The sequence below is a fragment of the Hyperolius riggenbachi genome, chromosome 4, assembly GCF_040937935.1.
Source record: "Hyperolius riggenbachi isolate aHypRig1 chromosome 4, aHypRig1.pri, whole genome shotgun sequence".
Lineage (NCBI taxonomy): Eukaryota > Metazoa > Chordata > Amphibia > Anura > Hyperoliidae > Hyperolius > Hyperolius riggenbachi.
Window position 1 is genome coordinate 428,927,466 of NC_090649.1, and position 27,551 is coordinate 428,955,016.

At 42.3% G+C, this 27,551-nt stretch overlaps 1 protein-coding gene across 8 annotated transcripts in view; it reads left to right on the forward strand.

Annotated features, from left to right (window-relative positions):
- The window catches only part of TASP1 (taspase 1), a 214,560-nt gene that overhangs the window by 19,536 nt on the left and 167,473 nt on the right, over window positions 1–27,551 (forward strand). For all 8 annotated transcript variants that reach the window (XM_068232469.1, XM_068232474.1, XM_068232466.1 and 5 more), the window contains 5 exons: window positions 369–582; window positions 10,704–10,771; window positions 17,471–17,539; window positions 18,185–18,305; window positions 21,746–21,830. In XM_068232469.1, the coding sequence (XP_068088570.1) occupies window positions 438–582; window positions 10,704–10,771; window positions 17,471–17,539; window positions 18,185–18,305; window positions 21,746–21,830 (488 nt within the window). In that variant the 5' untranslated portion in view covers window positions 369–437. The remainder of the gene's footprint in view (window positions 1–368; window positions 583–10,703; window positions 10,772–17,470; window positions 17,540–18,184; window positions 18,306–21,745; window positions 21,831–27,551) is intronic.

Below are 27,551 nucleotides of genomic sequence, written 5' to 3' on the forward strand. Positions count from 1 at the left end.
TCCCTTCACCCCCAAATCCCCTCGGTGCAGCGGGGGAGCGCTTCCTGGTTAGCGCGTATCTCCGCCTCTCCCCCGCCCCTCTCAGTCTTCCTTCACTGAGAGGGGCGGGGGAGAGGGGGCGATGCGCCGCTGATAGACGCAACTGGAGGCAGGGCTGCAACCGTTAGCCCTGCCTCCACGAACGACCAACTCTACGACCAACTATTGCGGGGGTAGGTTTGGGGGTGAAGGGACCCCCGTGTAGCGGCGCGATAGCGGCAGTTTAGCAGGGGCACACATGCCCCTGCTAACTATGAGCTCTGAACCGAGATTTATTCTCGCTTCAGAGTCTCTTTAATAATCATGTTCATATATTTTTTTTCCTTCAGGAGTCCTGCAAATTCCCTTTATTGGGGTGGTCTCTCCTAAGGCAGGAATGGTGACACTGGGGTAACACCATGGATAAAGCAGTACATTCATCAGAAACCGCACCTTCTAAATCCTCTCAGGTTTCACACAAGAAAGAGGCCGAATCAACCAAAGAAGCAGAATCCAGTAAAACACAAAAAGTAAAACGGGTTGGCTTTGTCTTGGTGCATGCAGGTAAGGTAATGTGGACTATACTGTTTAACTGCCTTGCTTAAAGTTGTTATGCTGAAGTATTTATATAGTTGTGACATCTTCCACAGAATAAATAGTCACCCCACTAAGTGCGCATACACACATCTAATTTTGATTGACCAATGATTGGCCAATTTTTTCACTTCCATTTAGGATGAGATCTTACCTACACAATCTGTTCATAGTATTCATAATCTGTTGGCCCTTATTCTACAGGGAGGTGGTTAAATTGGTCAGTGACTGACCAATAAAAATTGGATGTGTGTATGCACCCTTATGCTAGGTACACACCATACAATTTTCTGTTAGATTTACTTGCCAGATGTTAAAAAAATTTCTATCTAACCATCTATCTGCCTAGGAAATAGGCATTGTTCTACTCAGCAGGAGATAACCAGAAGACAATGCACAAGAGACAAGACCAGTCTCTTCCAGGACTTTACAGAAAATAAGGTGGTCATACACTGGTAGATTTGCCATCAGATCGACCAACAGATAGATCCCTCTCTGATCGAATCTGATCAGAGAGGTATCGTATGGCTGTCTTTACTGCAAACAAATTGTGAATCGATTACACTATCTGTGGAGCTGCAGTCGCCCCACCCCCCGCATACATTACCTGATCCGGCTGGCACGAATCCTCTGGTCCCCACGGTTTCTTCTCTGCTCTGGGCTCCGGCTGGCTTCACTTTACTTCCTGCTGGGGGAAGTTTAAACAGTAGAGGGCGCTCTACTGTTTAAACTTCCTGTCCGGACAGGAAGAAGTGAAGCCTGCCGGAACCCAGCGGAGAAGGAGCAGCGTGGGACACGCGCCGGCCGGATCAGGTAATGTATTGCCGCTAGCAACGGTTGTCAGACATTCGAACGCCGCTATCGACGCACTCCCGACCCGCTGCCGATCGAGCGAAATCTTCCGCATGGACGGATCGACGGGAACGATCGATTTCGGACGGAAATCGATCGTTCGATCAGTGTTTGCGCAACGATTTCACAGCAGATTCGATCACAGTGATCGAATCTGCTGTATATTGGGGGAGAATCGTTTAGTGCAGTGGTTCCCAACCTTTTGAGGTATCGCCCCTTAGGGGAAGACGACTCACCCCTGTCACCCCCCCTTCTCTTAGTACGGTATGCCCTTACGCCAGGTGGTGGTGCCAGTGGAAGGGGTAGCGCTGTGACCTTGCCAGCTAAAACTAGCCGGTGACTCAACTACTTCACGCCCATTCCCTTACCGGTGTAATGTCAGCTATTGCAGCCCTGCACGTTGTGCAGCCCCGCATGCGCAGTAGTAGCCTGCGTCCCATTAACCACTTAAGCCCAACTGGACGAGATTTCTCGTCCAGTTGGGCTGCGCGCACTCCCGCGGGTCGCGCGCGCTCCCGCGGGCCTCCCCCCCCCCCCCCGTGCACGCCCCCGCTGCTGGCCGCTAGCCCACCGATCAGTGAAAGGGATTATAAATCCCTTTCGCTGATCGGACCCCCCCCCGGAGAAAAGCCGACAGCGTCTCTTCAGATGCTGCGGCTTTTCTGAGCTCTGGTCTCCTTTCTTCTGCCTGGGAGCGAGATCGATCGCTCCCAGGACTTTTTGATTCTGGCCATCTTGTGGCCAAATAGCAAATTACACCTAAAAAAAAAAGTTTTAAAAATAAACATATAAATATATTAAAAAAAAAACCCTGTTTACCTCCCACACCAAAAAATACCCACATTAAATAAAAAAAAAAAAAAAATTACAATAAAAAAAAACAAAACATAAATAGTTACCTAAGGGTCTGAACTTTTTAAATATGCATGTCAAAGGAGTATATCAATATGATTTAATAAATTATGGGCTTCTAAACAGTGATGGACGCAAAACGGAAAAAATGCACCTTTATTTCCAAATAAAATATTGTCGCCATACATTGTGATAGGGACATAATTTTAACGGTGAAATACCCGGGGCATATGGGCAAATACAATACGTGAGTTTTAATTATGGAGGCATGTATTATTTTAAAACTATAATGGCTGAAAACTGAGAAATAATGAATTTTTTCCATTTTTTTCTTATTCTTCCTGTTAAAATGCATTTACAGTAAAGTGGCTCTTAGCAAAATATACCACCCACAGAAAGCCTAATTGGTGGCGGAAAAAACAAGATATAGATCAATTAATTGTGATAAGTAGTGATAAAGTTATTGGCAAATGAATGGGGGGTGAAAGTTGCTCGGATGTAAAAAAAATTTCAACCCTTCGGGCTTAAGTGGTTAAATTGTGCAGCCACATAAAACGTCCTAAATATCTCAGCTTCCGCACCACATACACTCCCGAAATTTTCAGGGGAGGGAGGGGACCCCCAGATCTAGCTCTGTGCCGAATTTCAGCCCCCGAGCCCCGCTGGTTCCCGAGACTGATTGCAGCAAACCTATCTCGGGAACTAGCGGGGCTCGGGGGCTGCAATTTGACACAGAGCTAGATCTGGGGGTCCCCTCCCTCCCCTGAAAATTTCGGGAGTGTACGTGGTGCGGAAGCGGAGATATTTCAGGTAAATAATATCTAACTTCCCACTGAGCATGCGTGATACTCAGTGAGGAAGGCTGCTTCCGGGCTGCAATATCTGACATTACACCGGCGCGTGACCAACGAGCCCTGAGGAATTACGCAACTCTATCATGCACACTTTCATATTTTATACAGATCATATTTTTTGCCCATAATTTTCTTAAAAACGAGTGACACTGCGACACCTTATTTTTTCTGCCTTTTCATACTGATCGCCCCCCTGTCGCCCCCCACAAATTTATCGCCCACCTGGTTTAGTGTATGGGCCCCTTAATGCTGGGAATACAAGGTACGTTTTTGAGCAATTAAGATGGCTCGATTGATAATTTCCGACATGTCTGATCTCCCGCCCGATCGATTATACGCTCGATTTCACATAGAGAACAATGGGAAAAGATAAGAAAAACGAATGGAAGATAAGAGAATCTGGCGCGATATCGATCGACTGCAGAATCGAGCCGCAAAAACGCACCGTGTATTCCCAGCATTACTGAAAATCTAACAGAAAAATCTAACAGAAAATTGTATGGTGTGTACTAGGCATAAGGGCTGGTACACACTTTCAATTATGATTGGTCAATCATTGACCAATTTTATATGTAGAAGCTTCCAGAGGCGCCAATAGAATAAGTCACTTAAACGAGCTTAAAACTGATGGGGCAGTGATGGGCCTATCCCATCCATGCGGACAAAGCAAACGAAGGAAGGACTGTGGCATCAACAGTCAAACAACAATTTATTTATACTTCACAGTAAAAATAGGCAACACGTTTCACGGGCTCAATCTCGCTTCATCAGGCCAATCAAATAGGAGCATACAGCTGAAAACAAAGTGTCAGAGGACGTAGTGTAAGGAAGGTTTTGTGAGTATCAATTATGTTCAAAAACAATTCAATGTCAAAACCTAACTATATGAACATCAAACATATTCAGAGGTACTTATTATGCAACACTCTTAGATCATGCAATTCTATGCAAAGTGATTTTATGCAGAACATTTTCATGTAAAAAAAAACTCGGAATTTAGCCTATTAGCTCTATTGGCCACTGTATATGGAGTAAAAACATAGCATAAAAATATAGAGTAAAAATAAATAAATAAAATAAGTATGTATGCACACACACACACACACACACACACACACACACACACACACACACACACACACACACACACACACACACACACACACACACACACACACACACACACACACACACACACACACACACACACACACACACACACACACACACACACACACACACACACACACACACACACACACACACACACACACACACACACACACACACACACACACACACACACACACACACACACACACACACACACACTTATTTGACCCCTTACTGATTTTGTAACTTTGTCCAATGACAAAGAAATGAAAAGTCTCAGAACACTATCATTTCAATGGTAGGTTTATTTTAACAGTGGCAGATAGCACATCAAAAGGAAAATCGAAAAAAATTACCTTAAATAAAAGATAGCAACTGATTTGCATTTCATTGAGTGAAATAAGTTTTTGAACCCCTACCAACCATTAAGAGTTCTGGCTCCCACAGAGTGGTTAGACACTTCTACTCAATTAGTCACCCTCATTAAGGACACCTGTCTTAACTAGTCACCTGTATAAAAGACACCTGTCCACAGAATCAATCAATCAAGCAGACTCCAAACTCTCCAACATGGGAAAGACCAAAGAGCTGTCCAAGGATGTCAGAGACAAAATTGTAGACCTGCACAAGGCTGGAATGGGCTACAAAACCATTAGCAAGAAGCTGGGAGAGAAGGTGACAACTGTTGGTGCGATTGTTCGAAAATGGAAGGAGCACAAAATGACCATCAATCGACCTCGCTCTGGGGCTCCACGCAAGATCTCACCTCGTGGGGTGTCAATAGTTCTGAGAAAGGTGAAAAAGCATCCTAGAACTACACGGGAGGAGTTAGTGAATGACCTCAAATTAGCAGGGACCACAGTCACCAAGAAAACCATTGGAAACACATTACACCGCAATGGATTAAAATCCTGCAGGGCTCGCAAGGTCCCCCTGCTCAAGAAGGCACATGTGCAGGCCCGTCTGAAGTTTGCCAATGAACACCTGAATGATTCTGTGAGTGACTGGGAGAAGGTGCTGTGGTCTGATGAGACCAAAATAGAGCTCTTTGGCATTAACTCAACTCGCTGTGTTTGGAGGAAGAAAAATGCTGCCTATGACCCCCAAAACACCGTCCCCACCGTCAAGCATGGGGGTGGAAACATTTTGCTTTGGGGGTGTTTTTCTGCTAAGGGCACAGGACAACTTCATCGCATTAACGGGAAAATGGACGGAGACATGTATCGTGAAATCCTGAACGACAACCTCCTTCCCTCTGCCAGGAAACTGAAAATGGGTCGTGGATGGGTGTTCCAGCACGATAATGAACCAAAATATACAGCAAAGGCAACAAAGGAGTGGCTCAAGAAGAAGCACATTAAGGTCATGGAGTGGCCTAGTCAGTCTCCGGACCTTAATCCAATAGAAAACCTATGGAGGGAACTCAAGCTCAGAGTTGCACAGAGACAGCCTCGAAACCTTAGGAATTTAGAGATGATCTGCAAAGAGGAGTGGACCAACATTCCTCCTGAAATGTGTGCAAAGTTGGTCATCAATTACAAGAAACGTTTGACCTCTGTGCTTGCAAAAAAAGGTTTTTTTCCACTAAGTATTAAGTCTTTTATTGTTAGAGGGTTCAAAAACTTATTTCACTCAATGAAATGCAAATCAGTTGCTATTTTTTATTTAAGGTTATTTTTTTGATTTTCCTTTTGATGTGCTATCTGCCACTGAAACCTACCATTGAAATGATACTGTTCTGAGACTTTTCATTTCTTTGTCATTGGACAAACTTACAAAATCAGTGAGGGGTCAAATAATTATTTCCTCCACTGTGTATGTATGTATGTATATATGTGTGTATGTATATGTATATATATGTGTATATATATATATATATATATGTGTGTGTGTGTATGTATATATATATATATATATATATATATATATATATATATATATATATATATATATATATATATATATATATATATATATTTAATTTTATTTTTTTCTATAGAATATAGGGCAAACATATGTATTATTACCAGGGTGAGGACGAGGTCAATCAAAGTATAAAGGTGCCCATACACTCGTCAGATTGGCAGCAGATAGATAAGAAATGCATCTGATGATCTATCTGATGCGTTTTTAGAACATTTTTTTTACCGGGATAGAATTCCAATAGATTTCAGTTTGAAATCTATTGGAATTCTATCTGATGGCATTTTTTTGCCATCAGATTTCCATTAAGGCCAATGCAAACTGATAAGCAATCTCATCAGATCGACCTAAATTTTCCATCCTGCCAGCTCGATGGAAATCCATCGAAATCGATCGAAATCGGCCATCGATCGGTCGATTGGCCAACTGATTTGCAAACGATCAATCGATCGATCGATCGGGATTGATCGGTCGGCCAGAAAATCGGCTGAGTGTATGGGCCCCTTAATAGTACTAGAAATGGTAGTGATAATGATCTCTGTTAAACAATAGAACAATGAGACAATCAAACAGACCAGGGTTGCCTGAACACTGGCTTACCTTATCAGCATCAAAACCACTGAGCGCCTCTGTAATCACATAGAACGCTCCAGTGTACTGCGCCTGCGCAGTCTGCTCCGGCCCACGTGGCGGTGATTGACAGCGCCACTCGCGCAGGTGCAGTACAGAGCGCCCTGGAGGTCGCTCTGATCTCATCGCCGGGGACTGGGACGGACCTGCGGCGAACGGCTGCGGGCAGAGCTGCGGCGAGGGACGTCCTGGGAGCTTGGAGCTGGAGGACGCCTCCGGTAAATACCACTTAATTTAGCCTTTTTCCCCGGATAACTCCTTTAAGAAGGGGGAGTGTAAGCTTTTCCTCCAATCAGCAACTGCCGTGTGGAACATATGAAGTCAGTGCTGTGGGGCGGAGTAGAGATGGAAAAGTACTAAGTGTGAAAACTCACACACTGGCGTGATGGCTGTTGCTTATAGTGGCTACTCTATTTTTATGCTATTTTTTTACTCTTTATCCTCTTTATCCTTTTAGCTGCAAATAAGTTTTTACCTCTCTTGTTGACACATGTTTGCCCTCCCCCGTCTTTCTTTAAATTTAGACCCAATACTGAATCAACAGGTAGCTCCCAGCTATTATTATATACCACTTGATCCCATCAATGAACATACTAATTTATATGCATTTATTCACCTGATCAAATGTACCTCTATTTATAACTGTTGCATGAAAAGCAAAAGGAATACAGTGGCCAATAGAGCTAATAGGCTAAATTCCGAGTTTTTTTTACATGAAAATGTTCTGCATAAAATCACTTTGCATAGAATTGCATGATCTAAGAGTGTTGCATAATAAGTACCTCTGAATATGTTTGATGTTCATATAGTTATGTTTTGACATTGAATTGTTTTTGAACATAATTGATATTTACAAAACCTTCCTTACACTACGTCCTCTGACACTTTGTTTTCAGCTGTATGCTCCTATTTGATTGGCCTGATGAAGCGGGATTGAGCCCGTGAAATGTGTTGCCTATTTTTACTGTGAAGTATAAATAAATAGTTGTTTGACTGTCGATGCCACATTCCTTCCTTCGTTTGCTTTGTCCGCATGGATGGGATAGGCCCACCACTGCCCCATCGGTTTTAAGCTCGTTTAAGTGACTTTTATTCTATTGGTGCCTCTGGAAGCTTCTACATATTGCTAAGTCCACCCTTGGTGGAGGGTTGTACGCATCTTTTCCCCATCAACAGAGAGCGACTTTTAATCCTGAGTGGGGTCAGGTTAATCTCCCCACCTGCCTTCACAGTGATTGCCTAATGGTAACCCTGGTTTGTGAGTATTAAATTGTTATATTACTCATTATTCATTTTCATCTATACAATATCACACTATTGGGCTCTTGGTGTCCCATCTCCCTTTATTGACCAATTTTACCACCTTTACGTAATTTGTGGGTTTACCTACACCGGGGGTGCCCATGGTGTAGATCGCGATCTGCTGGTAGATCCTGAAGGGTTTCATGGTAGATCCCGACCGCACTACATTTTCCATTCTGTATATACAATTGTGCTCCTACAATTGTACATACTGTAGGTAGATTAATTTTGACTAATTTTTAAAGTAGCTCACAAGCCGAAAAAGTGTGGGCACCTCTGACCTCCACAATCTGTTCATAGTATTCAATATCTGTTGACCCTTGTACTACATGGAGGTGGTGAAAGTGGTCAGTGATTGACCAATTACAATTAAGTGTGTATCAGGCTTTACTGTTTTCAGAGGACATGTTATCCTTATAATAGTCATAATCTATATTATATAGCAGTAATATCTTCTGCAGCACTTTACAGAGTACTAAGGGACCTTTTTATACCAGATGCAAGTTGCTGAATTTTTGCAATTTCTAATCACGTGCAATGACATTTTCATAGTAAAGAAAATCACAGGAACTCTTTTACTATACTCCCAAATCAAAGAAAAGTCTGGGCACTGTCCTGTAACATGGGTCTATTCAGAAGAGCATGCAGAGGCATACAAAATCCAAACAACTGAATGCAGGCATGAGAGAGATGAGACAGATGAAGGAAGTGGCTGCAGGGGAATACGTACAGGGAAAACAGCCATTTCCTGTTACACTCCTCTCCCACCTCTAAGGGATCCTGTTTGCCTCTGGCATTTTCTGACATAGCTGTACACAGTGGCCATCTGCCGCTGTACAGTTCGGGTCCTCCGTTCCGTTAATGCAGTGTAGCTTGGTTGGGAGAGTAGCAGGGGGCTAGTGTAGTGTGGTGTACAGTGCATTCTAGTGTAGTGTAGTGCAGTGTAACGGGTACAGGCAGTAGGGGTTAGTGTAGTGTAGCTGGTCAGTGTCGCTTATATAGACTAGCTTAGAGACAGTTGGGTGGAGGGGGGGTAAATGTCCATAAGATGCCTCTGAACTATAGATGCACCTAGTATTATGCAGGAGAACAGAGGCGCCAAAAGGATAAAAGGAAGCTGAATGAGCTTAAAAACCAAATTGACAGAGGTGCCTGGCTCTTCTACTGACCACATATGCTATTGCTCCGTTGTTATTGCCTGATGAAGCGGGATCAAACCTGCGAAACGCGTTGCATATTTGGAGTTCATAAATAAAATATATTGACTGTCTTTGCTACAGTCGTTGAGTGTCTACTTGGAAGAGGTAAGTCCACCACTACCTCCTCTATTTACCAAGAATTTGGTTTTAAAGCTCATTTAGCTTCCTTTTATCCTTTTGGCCCCTCTGTTATCCTGCATAATATTGAGTCCATCCTGGGTGGAGGGTTGAACTCCTTTTTCTCATCTACAGAGAGCGACTTCTTATTCCTGAGTGGGGTCAGGAAAATCTCCCCGCCTGCCTTTACAGTGGTTGCCTAATGGTAACCCTGGTTTGTGAGTATTAATATTCACTCTATCTAGTAACCATTTACCAGTACATATTACACTATTGGGGCTCTTGGTGTTCCTTGTTTTTATAGATGCACCTAGGTCTTAGTATTTTTCTTCCCTGATTTTTTTTTTTTTTTTTTAAAGAGAATCTGTATTGTTAAAATCGCACAAAAGTAAACATACCAGTGCGTTAGGGGACATCTCCTATTACCCTCTGTCACAATTTCGCCGCTCCTCGCCGCATTAAAAGTGGTTAAAAACCGTTTTAAAAAGTTTGTTTATAAACAAACAAAATGGCCACCAAAACAGGAAGTAGGTTGATGTACAGTATGTCCACACATAGAAAATACATTCATACACAAGCAGGCTGTATACACCCTTCCTTTTGAATCTCAAGAGATCATTTGTGTGTTTCTTTCCCCCTGCAGCTATCTTCCACTGAAGTGTCAGGCTGTTTCTTCCTGCAGAGTGCAGACAGCTCTGCCTGTATGTAATTCCTCTGTATGTGAAAGCCCAGCCAGCTCAGAGGAGGTTTTATCCAGCTTATAAAAGATACGAGAGCAGAGAGAAGCTGCTCTAATCTAAATAATACACAGGCAGTGTGCAGAGAGGGGCCTGGATGGGGGAGATGCATCACAGAACCACAACACTGAAGAACTTGGCAGCCTTCCAGACACAGGCCTGACAAGTCTGACAAGAGAGAGATAAGTTGATTTATTACAGAGATGGTGATAGCAGAAAGTGCTGCAGTAAGCCAGAACACATTAGAATAGCTTTTGGAACTTGTAGGATGATAAAAAACAGGATGCAATTTCTGTTACGGAGTCTCTTTAACCTCTAAACCTAGGTGCATCTTGTATTTCGAAAAATACAGCAAATGTTCTGTGTCTAGTTATGTCTAAGTCATTGTATCTACTTTTTATTTTTCCTCTGACTTGTCCCTATAAAGCTACAATAACTCTGAAAGCCAGATAAAGTCACTAATGCAGAAATACGACCTCTATCATTTACATGCTTGTCTTATTGACGTTTAGGTGCCGGTTATCATTCCGAATCAAAAGCGAAGGAATACAAGCATGTCTGTAAACGAGCTTGTAAAAAGGTATGTTTTATTCCTAATGTATGTTACATACACATAAATACACACCGTGGTTAGGGCTCTTTCACATTAGGGCAGATTTTCTGCGTTTCAACGCAAAGGATAAAGTTTGCGTTACCCAAGGTGAAATGAAAGTCCATAGACTTTCATTTTAGCTTTCACATATAACGCAGCCTTTTTGTGCGTTGCGTTCCACTGCACCCAGGCGCAGTTTTTTGGCCAACGCTAGCTTTATGCGTTACAATGTTAGTCAATGTAAAACGCACACTATGCGCGTTTTTAATCCGTTAACGCAGGCAATCAGTCCCAGAATGCAACAGAGGAACAATGTAGAAAGTTGACAACTAAAAGAAAAAAAAATTACCTGCGTTTTTCTATGTGCAGTAACGGATTGAAAACGGATTAAAAACGCACACTCACTGCAGTGCAACGCATATCAAAACGCAGTAAAAGGCATACAACAAAACGTATGCTTTGAGCGTTCTCCAACGCAAGCTCTGATGTGAAAGAGCCCTAAATATACTGTTATTGCCCAGATGATGTCTTTTTGTGTCAATGGAAATGTTGACGGATCCTATGTTGAGTATAGGATCTGTTCATACATGGTCATTGTAAAAGGATCCTCTGTTTCCAGTTCAGTGAGCGGGAAGCTCCATTGTGCGGTACATAATTCCAGACACTAATAGAACACGTTATGCACACGTTAAGTCCAATGCAATGGACAGAGTGGGGTCAGGGTAAACTAGGGCTTTCTGCTGTGGACGGTGACAGTGCATCCACTTTAATCACATAGCTGCAACTGCAATGGAAGCACTGTGATTTCAATTATTCTAGTAGCACGATCTGCACAATGCATGCACCCTAAAAGTTGCATCAGAAGTTGGAAAAATGCCCTTAAGGTGGCAATACACTTACAGATGGCCACCAGATTCAACCATCAGGTAGATTCCTGTCAGATGCCTGTCAGATCACATCTGCCAGTGATGTGTCTGATGTGTGCCACATACTAGGAACACATTTTCAATAGATTTAAGAATAAAATTATCAAAAATCTATTGAACCGCACTGTTCGATCCAGTTACCCGCTACTGGCTGTCGATCTCCACCTGCCGCGGATCGTCCTAGATATTTTTGTCTGGCCCGATCTAATCTATTCGATGCATTTATTTCTAATTGATCCTATCAGAGTGAATGGTCTATATATCGATGGGAAAAATTGATAAGTATATTGCCACCTGTACTCTACCTGCAGGGCTGTGGAGTCGGTACAACAATCATCCGTCTCCTCAGTGTATGAAACCACCGACTACAACTCCAGGAGATTGCTCCGACTTCACAGCGCTGCTAAGCTGTGTGTTGATTCTTTATTCTTATACTGATAGGAAATGAGCTACTGTGTGTGCTGATCCTTATACTGATAGGAAACATGCTACTGTGTGTGCTGATCCTTATACTGATAGGAAACATGCTACTGGGTGTGATGATCCCTATACTGATAGGAAACATGCTACTGTTTGTGTGCCAATTTTTTTTTTTTTTTTTTTAAAGTTTATCTGAAACGGCTTGACTCTATATACTCATCATTCCTCTAGTGAAGTGTTGTTAACATCTATAAGCATTGGGTTCAGGATTACAGGTTGGTGAGGACTCTAGTCCTTATGCTAGGTACACACCATACAATTTTCTGTTAGATTTTCTCTTAGATTTACCTGCCAGATAGCTTTTTTCCATGGTGTAGGTAAATCTAACAGAAGAATCTAACAGAAAATTGTATGGTGTGTACCTAGCATTAGGGTGGTAGGCCTAGCATAGAGTGTGAACCTTCACCTCACCCAACAAGAAACTCACTCACCAAATAATGGAGACCCAAGATTATAAGGGTCAAAGTGCCTCTGGGGTATTTATGGGCATTCCCTCTCCTTAACACGATCCCTTCTCCTTTGCCAGGGTTTTATGCAGGGCCAATTCTCTCCAAAATAAAAGATTGGGGCCCACAGTGTAAAACCGTGTAACAAGTTAATTAAAATTGGTGTAAAAGCTTTCATTTAGCAGACCATGGATAGCGTACAGAGTTTTTATACGATATATTGATAGTTTGAACAGTGACTCCAATACAGGATAAAATTTGTAGACACAGATTCTGTTGATTAATAGTCAACTATAAATGTATTCAGTTACTCCACAGTGCACATTTCTAGCACTGTAGAGTAACTGAATATATTTATTGATGACTATTAATCCCCCTGGCGGTATGATTATTTCCGGATTTTAGGGTCTTTTTTTTTTTTTAAACGTTTCAGAGCTTAAATCGGGAAAAAAATCACGCGGCCAGAATTCCTGCAGCAACCCCAGCACTCACTCACCTCCCTGGGCTCCAGCTCTGCAATTTTACCTCCATCCTCCAGGTGGCGCTGTAACTATGTGGTGAGATCGATGACGGCGATCTCACCAGAGAGCCTCGGAGGACAAGAAGGAGAATGGCTAGTGACGTCAGGATCCCCTGGGAGGTGAGTAAAAAAGCCCGCTGCGCTATACTTAGCATAGGGCTCCTGGCGGCTAGCCCGAGCATAGCTCGGGATGACCACCAGGGAGGTTAATCAACAGAATCTGTGTCTACTTTGAGGAGGTAAGTCCACCACTACCTCCTCTTTTAAAGAGACTCTGAAGCGAGAATAAATCTCGCACACATGCCCCTGCTAAAACGCTGCTATCCCGCGGCTTTACGGGGGTCCCTTCACCCCCAAACCCACCCCCGCAAAAGTTGGTCGCAAACTTGGTCGTAAAATTCTCTTCCTGGAGGCAGGGCTAACGGCTGCTGCCCTGCCTCTCAGCGCAGTCTATCAGACGCGCATCGCCGCCTCTCCCCCGCCCCTCTCAGTGAAGGAAGACTGAGAGGGGCGGGGGAGAGGCGGAGAAACGCGTCTGACAGACGCGCGTCGGGCAGGGCTGCGGCGGTTAGCCCTGCCCCAATGCGGAAGCGCTCCCCCGCTGTACGGAGGGGATTTGGGGGTGAAGGGACCCCCGTTAAGCCGCGGGACAGCAGCGTTTTCCTGCTCTGGCATTTCTGTTCCAACTATCAGTTTATTGCTAAGTTCACTCTGGGTGGAGGGATGTTACCCCTTTCTTTCCGATCTACAGAGAGCGACTTTTTAACCTGAGTGGGGTCATGTCTAATCTCCCCACCTGTTTACAAACTGGTTGTCTAATTGGTAACCCTGGTTTGGGAGTATATTTCACTTGTGTTCACATAACCCCCATTTTACATCTCAACATACTACACTATATTGGCTCTCGGTGTCGTCTTTTTGTGTTTAGAGTTTTTATATGGGCTCTCTCCCTCATGTAAGCCAGCGGTCAGCTTGAGCTCATTTTCTAGGGAGACGCCAAACCAACTCCCTCAATGGCTCCATGTGTCCTCCACTTGTCCTCTTCAGTGTCAAGACCCAGCCGACATGTTTTGTCACATCGCTGACTCATCAGGGTTACCCCTGATGAGTCATTGATGTGCCCATGACCGGATTTCAGCCAAGTCCAAGTACGCTGTGGCCTATGGCAGTGAAAGCTCAAGGGCGGGCAGTGGCAGTACAGGCCGTTTAACTGCTTAAATATCTGCAGGCTCTCAGCGGTTGGGTGAGCGCCAGGGGTGGAGCTGCCACAGCCATTAAAGAGAACCTGTACTGAGTAAAAATATTTAAAATAAACACATGAGGTAACTTCAAATGAACATTGCATAGTTACCTTGCCATCAGTTCCTCTCAGAAGCTCACCATTTTCTTCTGACAATAATCCCTTCCAGTTCTGACAATATTTTGTCAGATCTGAAATATATCAGTTGCTGTCAGTAAAATATCAGTTGCTGTCAGTTATAGCTGAGAGGAAAACTGATGTACCAAGTAATGTCCATATTTCCCTATGGCTCAAGTGGGCGATGTTACAGTTTAACTGTGTGCTGACCAGAAAGCTGTTATGAGTAATGGCCATTTTCAAAATGGAGGACGGAAAATTTCCTTGATCACAGTGAACAAATAGGATGCGAGACAGGAGAAAGACACTGAGGAGTAGACTACATGGAAGGCAAGTATGACTTGTGTATGCTTATTTTGACTTTTAATTTTCAGTTTAGGTTTTCTTTAAGGGACCTGGCCCTGTGTTACACCTCGCTCCACTGCCATGCTCTGCATTCTCCTCCCTATGTGCCGGCTGCTTCCTCCTCCTGCACTGTGTACCCCAAGAAAATGGCCTGTTTTAGAACTTCCTTTGCCTGCTTTCAGCACTGCACATCTTCCTAGGCAAGTCTCTTGCAGCTTTTCACAAGTGGATCCTACAGTTCCTGCCTACTTTTTACCCCATTCTCTGTTAACTTGCAGACTTAAATATAGAAGAACCCGGGGAGTAAATAGATCCATTTTAGTTGCTGTAGATTAATACACAATAAAATCTGATAACCACCGTTCTCCTTTCAGACTTGTCCTGGGCCTGCAGTCTGAGCATTCTCTTTGTTAAAAGCTGTCTGCCCTCTCCATGACTGCAGGTTGTTACAAGGTTCCGAGAAAGGTTAAAAAAGTTCACTTTCCAACCTAGGTGGTCCAAATGGTTTTTATTTGTGGCACTTGACCATATTTATGTTTCTGCTGTTACCTACAAGCAAATGTTACATTGTTTTGGTCTGTTTGTTTGGCTTTAGTACATGGCAGCAGAGGAAATAAGGCTCTCGTGCGGGAACTAAAGAATGCATGCTTTTTTTCTTTTTTCCTTTTCCGTATATGTGTGTAATTCACTTACTCTTTGTAATTCAAATTGCACACACATGCCAGCGGATGACACACTGGAAAAGTATGTGGTTCCATTTCTTAGCGGAACGAGCTTTGCGGTGCACCGGGCCAGATTAAGAGGCGCTTTCTTGTAGGATTCTTTGTCTCTTTATTACATAACCTGTCTTTTCATTACTGTGTACTGCCCGAATTGGCTCAGCAGAAAATGTGTCCTTTGACTGGTGCTGAATACCTGACGCGCAGGGGAGAAAGTGTAATTTTAGGGGAAATGATTGCTGCTGGTGTATCTGAGCGGGCCAGGTCCTGAATTTCTCCCTTGTTTCGGGAGCCAGCGAGAATGTGAGCTTGGCAAGTGCAGAGACAGATATGGCACAGGCAGCATTCAGGAGAATATTTATATGGAGCAGGGGAAGGATTCCATAATGAATAACTGCTTTTTACTGGACCTTTCGTAAAGGCAATATTTCCTTATTTGCACTCACATTTGTATGACCTTTTTGTGATGGGCAGCATAGTATCCGAGTATATCACACTCTCCCAAAGCTAAGGTCACAGCTTTGAGTCTTGGTCAGGACATTGTCTGCATGGAGTTGGTACAAGGCCGGTTTAATACTTTTTGTGCCCCTGGGCCAAGTATGTTTTGGCTCTGCTTTCATGTGGAGCAGCGCCCCTTGCATTCCTTGTGCAGCCCCCTCTTCCATGTGTATCATCCATGGATGCAGCTTCTTTCCCCTCTCTTTCATGAACAGCTCCCTTGGGCATCAGTTTCCCTTTTTCAAGTGTTGCTCCCCATTTTCAAGAAAAAAACACATATATCCAGGCACATTGCCTCTAGTTAGGACATTAAATAAGTTATTAAGGTAAGGGAGGTGCTGAAGGGGGTGTGGCCAAAAAATTTGCAAAAAAAACTATTAACCCTTCGCACACTCACATGCAAATGTTCACACAATTGCATTCACAGATTCACTCATCCAGGCACCACTGTTATCCCTACAGCTAAATTAAAAGCCGGGGTTTTAGTTCACAGAAGAATGCATTATTTTGCTTAGTCACCTACACTGAGCAGAAGTACCCAGGTAATCGTAGGTGTCCTAACTCTGGCCCTGTAACATGCATAGAGCAAACATGCAGACATTCATTGCATCAAACCTATCCAGGGATTAGGAGCACACATCCTGACGTCCTCTCCTGGGACAGATAGCGCATCATACCAATCGCACTAGGGTGCTAACGTAATGTTTCCATGCGCACCATGCACATACACCAGCATAAGCTGTGTGCATACTAACAAAAAACAGACAGGGGAACCGCAACCGCCATCGCCCATTTATGGCGTTGCCATAAACTTGCATTGCCTCATAATCTGTGCGGTTGGCACGGATCACGCAGCAATGCACTGCAGAGTTTGCGGCGGCCTTGCGCTGATTTTGCTCCTTCCGTCACACCACGTTACCGCAGTGTGCAAGTCCCCATCAACTTTCATTGCTCTTGAGAGGAGCTGTGGAGGGCAAGAGTACCACAACATGATGCGACGCAGGAAGTGTGAGAGTAGCCGGAAGGCTCTGGATCACATGAAGACCTTCTGGGTCCTCTCTCCATCCCTTCATTCCACCACTGGGCCCCGGTAAAGTTCTTTGACCAGCTTGGTCAAGTATGCCTTTGGGAGTCCTCCTGGAGGCTGTGGAAGTCCTCGGGTTCCCAAGTACTTCTGAAGACAAGTGAGTAATTACTGTACGCCTGGGAGTCCGGGCTCGTGTGTGCAAAGCACGGATGCACCTGTCTTCTGAAGCACTCGGGGATGCTTCACATTTCACTGTGTACCGAATGCAGGGGGATAATTGAAACCAGGTAGTTAAAGCTTTAATAAACTGTCAGTCAGCTGTAAGAGAAAACTGTCTCCTTATTTTCTCTCTCCTTTTTTTTTACACAGGCAATCGAAAAGTTGCAGGCTGGTGATCTTGCAACAGATGCTGTTTCAGCGGCTCTTGTGGAGTTGGAGGTATGCGCAAACCTGAAGAAAATGGCCATTACAGCTGAAATTGTACAAATAGATGGTGCATTGAGCCAATCAAGGCAGCATTGAAAGGGGATGGGCAAAAAAGAACAGTGAAGTATTTCTAGGTTTGCAACAGATGTCTAATCACGTTCCAAACAGCCATGCTATCCTTCTATCAGCAAAGTGGGCCATGTGGAACTTGGGGGACATTTTAGAAAGTAGTTATAAATGCCACAGCAGTAGTTTTCATAGTATTTATAACATAAAAAAAAAAAAAAAAAAAAATCACACCGCAATGCCAAATCTGTCCTACTGCACTAGAAGTTCTTTACACTGGTGAAAAGTGTAAATATCCACAATGTCAATGCTAAATCGATAGACTACGCCAGTGTGAAGATAAGTTTACATGCATGCTGCTGTCTTTCTGCCACAGTGTCACAGATGAGAAGATCCCCTCTTACTTCCTGTCCTGATGACACTTCTTACTGGAACAGGAAGTAAAGGAAAATCTCAGCAACTGTAGCTCAGATGGGAATAAAATAACCATAATATAGACTGTATATCTTACCCTCCCCAAGTTGTGTGACCACCACTAAAAAAATCTTTTCGTACAGTTCCAATTTCTAACACTTCTGTATCTTTGTTTAGGACTCTCCATTTACAAATGCAGGAATGGGGTCGAACTTGAATCTCCTGGGGGAAGTAGAGTGCGATGCCAGCATCATGGATGGAAAGTCTCTGAGCTTTGGAGCAGTGGGATCCTTAAGTGGTAGGATTCATATATTTATATGATTGTGAAAATATATTTATATGAATGACTTTCTCACGTGTCTAGACTCAGATCAGGAAGTAGATATGAAGATTTTCATATCTACATATTAAAGTAGATAAGTAGATCTTCATTCATGTCAGAAACTATTTATTTTTCTTCAAAATATTAAAGTGGTTTGTTAATATGGACGCATAACCTTTTGATTTATGAACAATGACAGTGATGAGTCATTGGACTGGTCAAAGCAATTGCAGTTTGAACCTTTTAAAATAATTTCTCACTTATCTGTTATAGCACTTTTCTTTTGTCAGACACGTGTTAGAAAACTGCATGCTCTGTAGGCCATTTTGTCTAAGTGCACCTTACTGAATAGTGGCTCCGGCTCAAACCCTGTTCTTCTATGTCACAGGTGGTGTCTTTAACCATTACATTATCTAGCCACTGCTCTATTGAAGTTTTCAGTATTCCCTACACTTCTAGCCCACTACCATTAAAGGAAACCTTAAAGGGAAGGTCCGAGGTATTTAAAAAAAACAAAAATCTACTTACCAGGGGCTTCCTCCAGCCCATGGCTGCCCTCCTGTGCCCCCACTGCAGCTTCGCTCCGAGGCAGTGACCCGGGGTCCCCTCCAGTGCAGATGCCGACCTCGCAAGGTCAGTATCTACTGTGCCTGCGTGAGAGCCGCTCGGGGTTCCGATGACGTGGTCTCGAGTGTACTATGCAAGCGCAGTAGTTCTGCACTTGTGCAGAACACTCCAGATGACATCAGCGCAACCGTGAGCGACTCTTGCGCATGCGCAGGAAGAAGATGGCCATCGGCATCTGCACCAGAGGGGACCCCTGGAACACCAGCTGGGAGTGGAGCTGCGGCTAGGACACAGGACAGCTGCCAGGGGCTGGAGAAAGCCCCGGGTAAATAGATTTTTGTTTTTAATTACCTTGCATCTCTCCTTTAAGTAAACCTAAGGTGTCCAGTGTAACTTACATAGGGCTTCCTATAGCTCCCTGTAATTCTTCTAGTTCTTCACTTAGATCCACAGTGTGTAGTAAGCACCAATAGGAGAGATTATATCAGATGTGCTCTGACCCCTATGGTCTGTGCACATCAGACCATATCAGTAGTAAAAGTCCAAAATGAGTCAGCACCGTCTTCAGTATAAAATAGCTCTTTTATTGATTAAAATGGCATGATGTCAAGCATTTATCAGCGACAGCTCCGCTGTTTCGGGCGTCAAGCCCTTTCTCAAGCCAAGAAGCAAAGTCATCACACCAAACTGAATTACATCACATTTTAAATAGTACAACATTACCTAACCAGCCAATCAGCTTGCTCAATGTCAGCCAGTCAGAGAGAGGCAGGGACTGGCGGACCTAATGGGGAACTAATCCCTTAACATTCAAAAAAGGAAGCCCAGTTCCTCCACAGTAATTGCAATGTACTCACCACCTAATCAAAGGGAAAACAAACGCCATGTGTATAGACACCCGAGCTCCTCCAAATCCTAGTTCCTCCCACAGTGACTTCCTCCGTATCACGGGTCACATGGTCTCCAAACGACAAATGGCATAAGCGCATCCCATATCCAATAGGATCGCGCTATGCCGCCTCAGAAACCTAAGGTGCTGTAGTTCTTCTGGTTCTTCACTGACATTCCGTGCTGATCCACTCAGCAGCTGTCTCCTCCGAAAGTTGCATGTGCAGCCTCGGAACACATGCCTCCTTGATCGCGCTCCTGTGGGCGGATTGTTCTGCGCTTCCGCTGTTCATAAAAAATTGCAACTGAATGCTACAGGAGTGCAACTGAGGAAGCGCCCTGGTCCTGCATTCACAGTAGCCCGTGACTGGTGCAGTCAACTAGATTTTGGAAGGGCCTAGCTACCGAACAGATCAGAGCAGAACAGTAAGGGACCAGAAGGACTACAGGGGGCTGGAAGATGCCCCAGGTAAGTTAAACTGGCCACATTAGGTTTACTTTAGGTACCTTTTTAAAGGACCACTATCATGAAAATCTTCAAATTTAAAATACATATAAAAACATACTAATAAGAAGTACTGTAAGTTTGTTCCAGAGTAAAATGAGCCATAAATTACCTTTCCCCTTTGTTGCTGTCACTTACAGTAGGTAGTAGAAATCTGACCGAACCGACAGGTTTTCGACTAGCCCGTATCCTCACAGGAGATTCTCAAGGTTTTGTTTATTTTCAAAAAGCACTTAGTGAATGGAAGTTGCTACGTCCAACTGTCAAAATAAGTGTGCAGTAGGCAGGAAGCTTGCCAGCATCATTGTATAAATACTTTTCAGGGAATGTCTTTATAAATAAGAGCCTTGCTGAGAATCCCCCATGGAGAGATAGACTAGTCCAAAACCTGTCAGTAATATCAGATTTGTACTACCTACTGTAAGTGTCAGCAACATAGGAGAAATCTAATGTATGGCTCATTTTACTCTGGAAGAAAAATCTTTCTTATTTGTATATGTTTACACTTACTTTAAATTTGTTCCCTTTTAAGCTTTGACCGATTTAATTATGATTAATTCAGATGTTTGATTTGCAGATCTAGAAACAATTCAATACTTCTAAAGAAAAAGTAGAGAGTGAGCAGGTTCTGGGAAAATTGCTTCTTGGTGACTAACCTTTTTTAAGCTTGCTTTAGATTCCTGAAAAAGTAAACATTTTCTGTTTCTAAATGACTTTGCAAATAGTTATTTTGGTTGAAAAAAGACATACGTCCATCGAGTTCAACCAGTATAATGACGGAATAAAAGTACTGAACCAAATGCACTGCAATCAGGAATATTTTATTTTATATTTCATAGAGTTCTTCAATAATATGTTATTGTTTAAGACCATTTGTTTGTGGGGCATTTTTCTTCTTTGTGGGTCTTTCATTTGTTTGTGTGGTCTTCACTCTACGTTCCTTGACCTACGTATCAAGCTGTACTTGGAGACCCAAAATGGAATGGTATTTAATTCACCATCCCACCCTATTGAACATAGTTTGGCGAGCCCAAGTTCTGGGAATCCATATTCACAAACAGTTGGATACAGTCAAGAGCTTCTGTAGAATGTAGCTTTTTTTTGTCTTCTAAAGTGAACATGATGTCAGTAAATTGAGATGTTACAAAAGTTCATACAAGCTGGAAGAGATCTGTGTGTATGTGACGTAAATGGAAAGCAGATGGAGACTGAATGAAATTAATCACCTCGATCATTCCTCTTTAACGTCAGCTTTTGAGGATTCTGGTTGAGTTGATTTACCTGGAGTTGTGACCCCGGCAAGCCACAAGCGTTCTGTCACTGCTAAAAGGAAAAATAATCATCATATGTTTTTGTGATTTAATTGTGAAATCTTATATGTTTTGAGTCTTTGATAATTATGTTTTTGATATTTAATATTTTTCTTTTTATATTTCTTTTGGATTCTTCTTTTAAGGAATAAAAAACCCGGTATTGGCGGCAAACAAGTTGCTCTTTGAAGGTCAAAAAGGAAAACTCTCAGCTGGCAGGATCCCACCTTGGTAATTGTATTAACTTGATTCTTTAAATGTGATTATTTTTCTTAATGTCTAAGTCTGTTTTAAAGTGAACTGAGCACACCCAAGGCAAAAATAAACTTAATAAACAATTATATCTATCTTCCTTCTCCTATATATGACTTTTTAAGATATTCCACTGTTTTATTTTATCTCTTGCACTAGATACCAGGGGCCCAATCCAATGAACTCTCTTCTCCAAGTTTTCTCTTAGGTGATATTTTCACATTTTAGCAATAAAATGCCTTTTAAGCCACCTGCAAGCAAGAAAATACTCTGAAGAATGTTGAAAGTACTTTTTCACCTGATTTTTGGTACTTTTCAATTGCAGAGTGCTGAAAAGTTATTTTAACCAGAAAGTAAAAGGTCTTCACCACGCTCTCCATACAAGGCTATTCCTAAAAGGCAAAACTTAACATTGTCTAAAACTGTATAGCTGACAATAAACACACTTCCTTCGTGTGCAAAACAGACGCCCTCCAAGATAAGTGCCTGCAGGTGAAATCTACTTCAAAGGGGCTCACCAGATCGTTGGCACCTCACAGCCAGGTGGATCTAGCCTACAACACACTCCAAAGATAACTTCAAGATAAGCACTTCGATGTTCAAAATTCCCAACGCTATTTATTCCAGCTCAAGATAAAAACGCATATAAAAATGACCATAGCGTATAGTACAACTAAGCACTCCCTGTACTCACTGTACTTCTTACTGGTCCACGCTGCATTGGGATGCCTCTTCCTCTTAATCACAGGCTTGTCGCTATGAATCCCTCTAGTGGCGTCATAGCAATGAGCCTGTGACTGACAGGAAGAGGCATCCCAATGCAGCGCGGACCAGTAAGAAGTACAAACACTGCACAGCATATCTTGACACCCGAGGGGGAGACAGAGGACGCTTCAAAGGTACAATCACTGCGCAGCATATCTTGACACCCGAGGGGGACACGGATGACACTTCAAAGGCTGTCCACACACTCCAGTAAGAACGAACACTGCACAGCATATCTTGACACCCAAGGGGGAGACCGAGGACACTTCAAAGGTACAAACACTGTGCAGCATATCTTGACACCCGAGGGGGCCACACACTCCAGTAAGAACAAACACTGCGCAGCATATGTTGACACCCGAGGGGGACACGGAAGACACTTCAAAAGCTGGCCACACACTCTGGTCTGGCGGAGAGGGAATAACTTGGGCATTACTGTTGCACAGGTCTTTTGACATATTCTGGACTGGCTGAGCTGAGAAGGGAGGGTGCTAAGACTGCCACCAAATGTGCCATCACTGCAGCACATGGCTGGACAACAGCTATAACCAGTAATATTGTACAAAATATGAATAGGAGAGAGTGTGAGAAGTCCTCACTAGGTCTAAATATTCTCTTTTACAGCATTTCTCTATATACTTAGTCATTGTTACTGGCTAATGCTGCTGCATTTCATCCCCTCGGCTTACACTCGGGTCAATCATTTTTTAGAGAGTTTTTAGTTAAAATTTGGGGGGGGGGGTCTGCTTATACTCGAGTCGGCTTATACTCGAGTCTGTATGGTAGTTGATGGCTCATTTTACTCTGGAGGAAAATTACTTCTTATTTCAACATGTATTTTACATTTTATGAATTTTGTGATAGTGGTCCTTTAAGTTGCCAAGTGATGTCTTCTGGCCAATGAAAGCTTTTCTGTTAGTCAACCTACCATATTGTTATTATTATTATTGATTTATAAAGCACCAACATATTCTATGTTGCTGTAAAGAGTAAGAACAAAACATGGAGTACTTAGTAATACAGACAGTGGTATACACAAACTATATACACTGGTACATAATACAGAACTGGTAGACCTAGTAATTCCAGTGACAAATGTAATATACTGTATAGCAAATTCCAAGACACAGAAAGGATGAGGGAGCCCTGCTCTTGCTAACTTACTATTGTATAGGTAAATGCTATCCTCGCTTGACTAGTGTGTTGTTATGGCTCATAACACCCCTACCCTACCTGCCATAGTAATGCACTTCAGTCATTTGATGTAAACATTTACACCATGTGACTGCTGTAATCAACTTTATTATTTTGCAGTAAGTTTGGTCTCCATGTGTAAAACACATTTTTGTACAGGTAGTAATCAGGTTTACTAAGCCAATCGAACAGTTTGTCCTTTTCATGCCAATTTAATTTTATACCATCAGCTTGAACTCCCTGTGTTTTTTAGGCTCCTGTTCCTTTCAAATTGGTCATTAGTTCCTCTGCATTGGGGTATTTAACCACTTTATCCACCATTGCAGTGTATCTACGTCCTCTGTGACTTCATCTAAACCATGAGGACGTAGATATACGTCTTGTAGCTGAGGCATAGCTGTGCACGGGTGGGCATTGCTCCTGTGCACTCCTCTGGCACTATCTGATGCCACACTATTTGGTGAGAGGGATTATATGTTTTCTGAGCCAATAAGATTGATTTTTACCATTACAAATTTTTATTTTCCTAATTCATAGTGAAAAATACACACAGTAGCACTGTTTTAGAATCTAATATCCTCACCATAAATTGTGGCAGGACCATAATCTAAGTTTTGTGATAAATGGCAGAAATAGGCAAACACAATTTGTGTTTTTTATCTGTGATAGTGCTTTTTATTTTTAAGCTGGAATTGGTAAAACAGAGAAATGTGTTTTTTCTATTGTTTTCCTCTTTTTCCCATTAAACAATGCCTTACAATGAAAGCCTAGTTTGTCTTGAAAAAAAAACCCCAATATATATTTCATTTAGGTGTCATAAGTATGGATACATTTATTGCTGATTAAATAGCGGCATAGCTAAATGTCAAATCTGCTCTTGTCCATAAGTGGGAACACAGTCTAGATGTGAAATGGATAAATCTATACAGAAATATACGTTTGCTTGACTGACCTGTTAGGTGTTCCTTGCGCACAGGGTTTGTCCAGTTTACTTTACCTAGAGTGTTGCATTTTTACATTGCATTTTTCATTACATTGCATTTTTCAATATTAAATAGACCGGTTTGTGCAATTTGAAGGAATGTGATACTTTTTTCATTCTATGATCTTGCTATTGGTGTGGCATGACCCAATCTTGAGCATATACCTTTGCTGAGCACGTTGTCAAATTCAATCACGCAGCAGTGCATACAGTCATGCACATATGGATAAAGCGATCTCTTTGTGCCTTTGACCATAATGTTGTTATTGGTGCTGGGCTAGTTTGAGTATTTTTGTAACTGCTGATCTTCTGGAATTGTTTTAACAGACTCTAGAGTTTTCTCAGAAAAAGGTACAAAAATGAAATGCATCAATGTCTTGGTGACAATAATAAATAAAATGGTAAGTCTAGTTTGAGTTTCAAAAAAGCTGCGGTAACTCTTTGCAACTTCAGTCAGCAGAAAATCTTCCCAGTATTTACAGCACATTGAAATGTATCTCCTATTAAAGTTAACCTCCAGACTAAGAATCTACTCAGCAGCACTGAAAAGGCCTGGTGTTTCTTTAACTGTTTCACAGCATCAGAACTTTGTTTTTCTTACCCAAGCCTCATTTTTAGCTGCACAGAAGAAAACTGCCCGGGCATTTTCCCCTGATGCTGTGCCAAGCATGATGGGAATTTCTGATGTTGTTGTTCTCCTTCTGCTCTTTTGGTGCATGTTTGTTTTTTGTTTTTTATTTTGAATTTGAGATTTGAAGCCTAGCCCAATTCTGTGTTGTTGTCAATAGTCCAGGTTGATGGTGGAATATTATGAGAAATGTATGACATAAATAAGTAGCTGACAAATCTACAGAAATATTGTGCCGCATTCATGTCAACATGACCAACACCTCAAATAAGTGTTACCAATGTCTTATGGGATCCATTCCACAAAGCATTAAGGCTGTTTTGGCAAAAGGAGATCCAATCCAGTATAGTGGGCATAATAAGGTGTTTAGTCAGTATATATGTGATATATGTGCAGGTTTTCAAGTCGCCTCTTCAGATATTAACATGTGCCATCTTCTGCTGGGTCAGTAAGGGAGCTATGCACAATGTGAGGTTTTTGGTGGTTGTTTATGCCAGGATCGAATGTTCTGATAATATCGCGGTAGAGTGATGGGTCCAGTTACTGGTATCTTTGTATCTGTTTTGCTAGTGTCTAATTCTAGGGATGGCATTAGCCCTTGTACAGTTGAATTGAAGTCGTAATTCACAAAGCAGGTGATTTTTCGGTGCTCTGAGCTGGGTGCTGCTAGGCACTAACGCTATAGTGCGCACCTGAATTAATTACTTACGTAACCCTGAATTACTTCTCCCTCTGAGTTGCTATGACTCGGAGGGCGAATAGTATTTAACTCCGTTGGGAATTTGAGCTGCAGCAGGGTGAGGGGCAGAACAATACGTACAGATAATTCAAGCTATAAGTTGTCTGATCTGGTTGACCTTCTTCAGTCAGCTGCTCTGTTTACATGTAAAAAAATCCTTAAGCAATATTTAGCCAATGTGGATGGTGAGCAAAGATGAGCAAAACATCAGGCTTCCACCATAGCAGCGTCCTCTTCATATTACGCTGTGGAAAGGCCATTTTGTGCATCTGGTGGGTCAGATGCCAGTTCCATTTTTTCTGGCCTCCATATCCTTTGACTGAGCCATACAGAACTTTGTGTTACGGCCTGATGAAGGGCATATGTATCATATAAAGAGCCCGAAACGAACATGTGTTGTTGCCTCTAAAGACACAATGCTCATTTAAGGTTACAACTAAGTCAAGCCAGAATACAATTCTTATCAGCTCCATCAGCTTCAGCCTTTTGGATGTATTTTGATGTACCATCTATTATATGGAAACTAATTATGTGGAATTGAAGAACCTTTTTTTAATGTTTTTGTAATACGTGTTAAAGTTTTTCTACAAAGTCTTTGATACCATAGCACTTTAGTTCCTCGTTTTTTGAACTTAAGTCCTTTTCCATAAACTAACTAAAGGTTTATATAGGCAAGGTGGATTGTCTTTTAAAAGGACTGTGTTTTTTGATCCTTCACTTCAAAAAAAGGACTGTACCCTAACCTATATATATATATATATATATATATATATATATATATATATATATATATATATATATATGTATGTATGTATGTATGTGTATATATATATATATATATATATATATATATATATTATACAAAGATGAACGCCTGTCACTGCCATGCAGCAGATGTCTCAGTAAAGACATTTCCCCATATTTAAACTCTGTGGACTCAGCAGTCATTATGTCTCTACAAAGTCACTTTTTTGTCACTAACATAGTAGCAACAGTTACCAGGCTCCCTGCACCTTCCATACTGCCTCTGACGATACGAGAGTCCTTGTGAAACTTGTCAGGTGAGGGGGAGCGCGTTCCATCAGAGGCCTCCTCTCTAAATCATGTGTCGACAATAACACTTCTGTGGTGATTTGGTACCTGTGCCTGCCCTGTGTTGTTTTTGCCATATTCAGTAGTAACAGCTTCTGCCCCAGTCACTACACTGAAAAGAAAGTTTAAATATTTTCATAGCAACTATTTGAAAACTTAAGTTAGGCTTTAGTTTGGATTTTTGTTTTGGAGCAACACCCCACACACTGGTGTAATGGGTCTTAGCAGATACATAGTTAAATATTAAAGCTGTCCATACACATTTAGATTGCCTCGCCATGTAGCAAATAGCTCAATCAA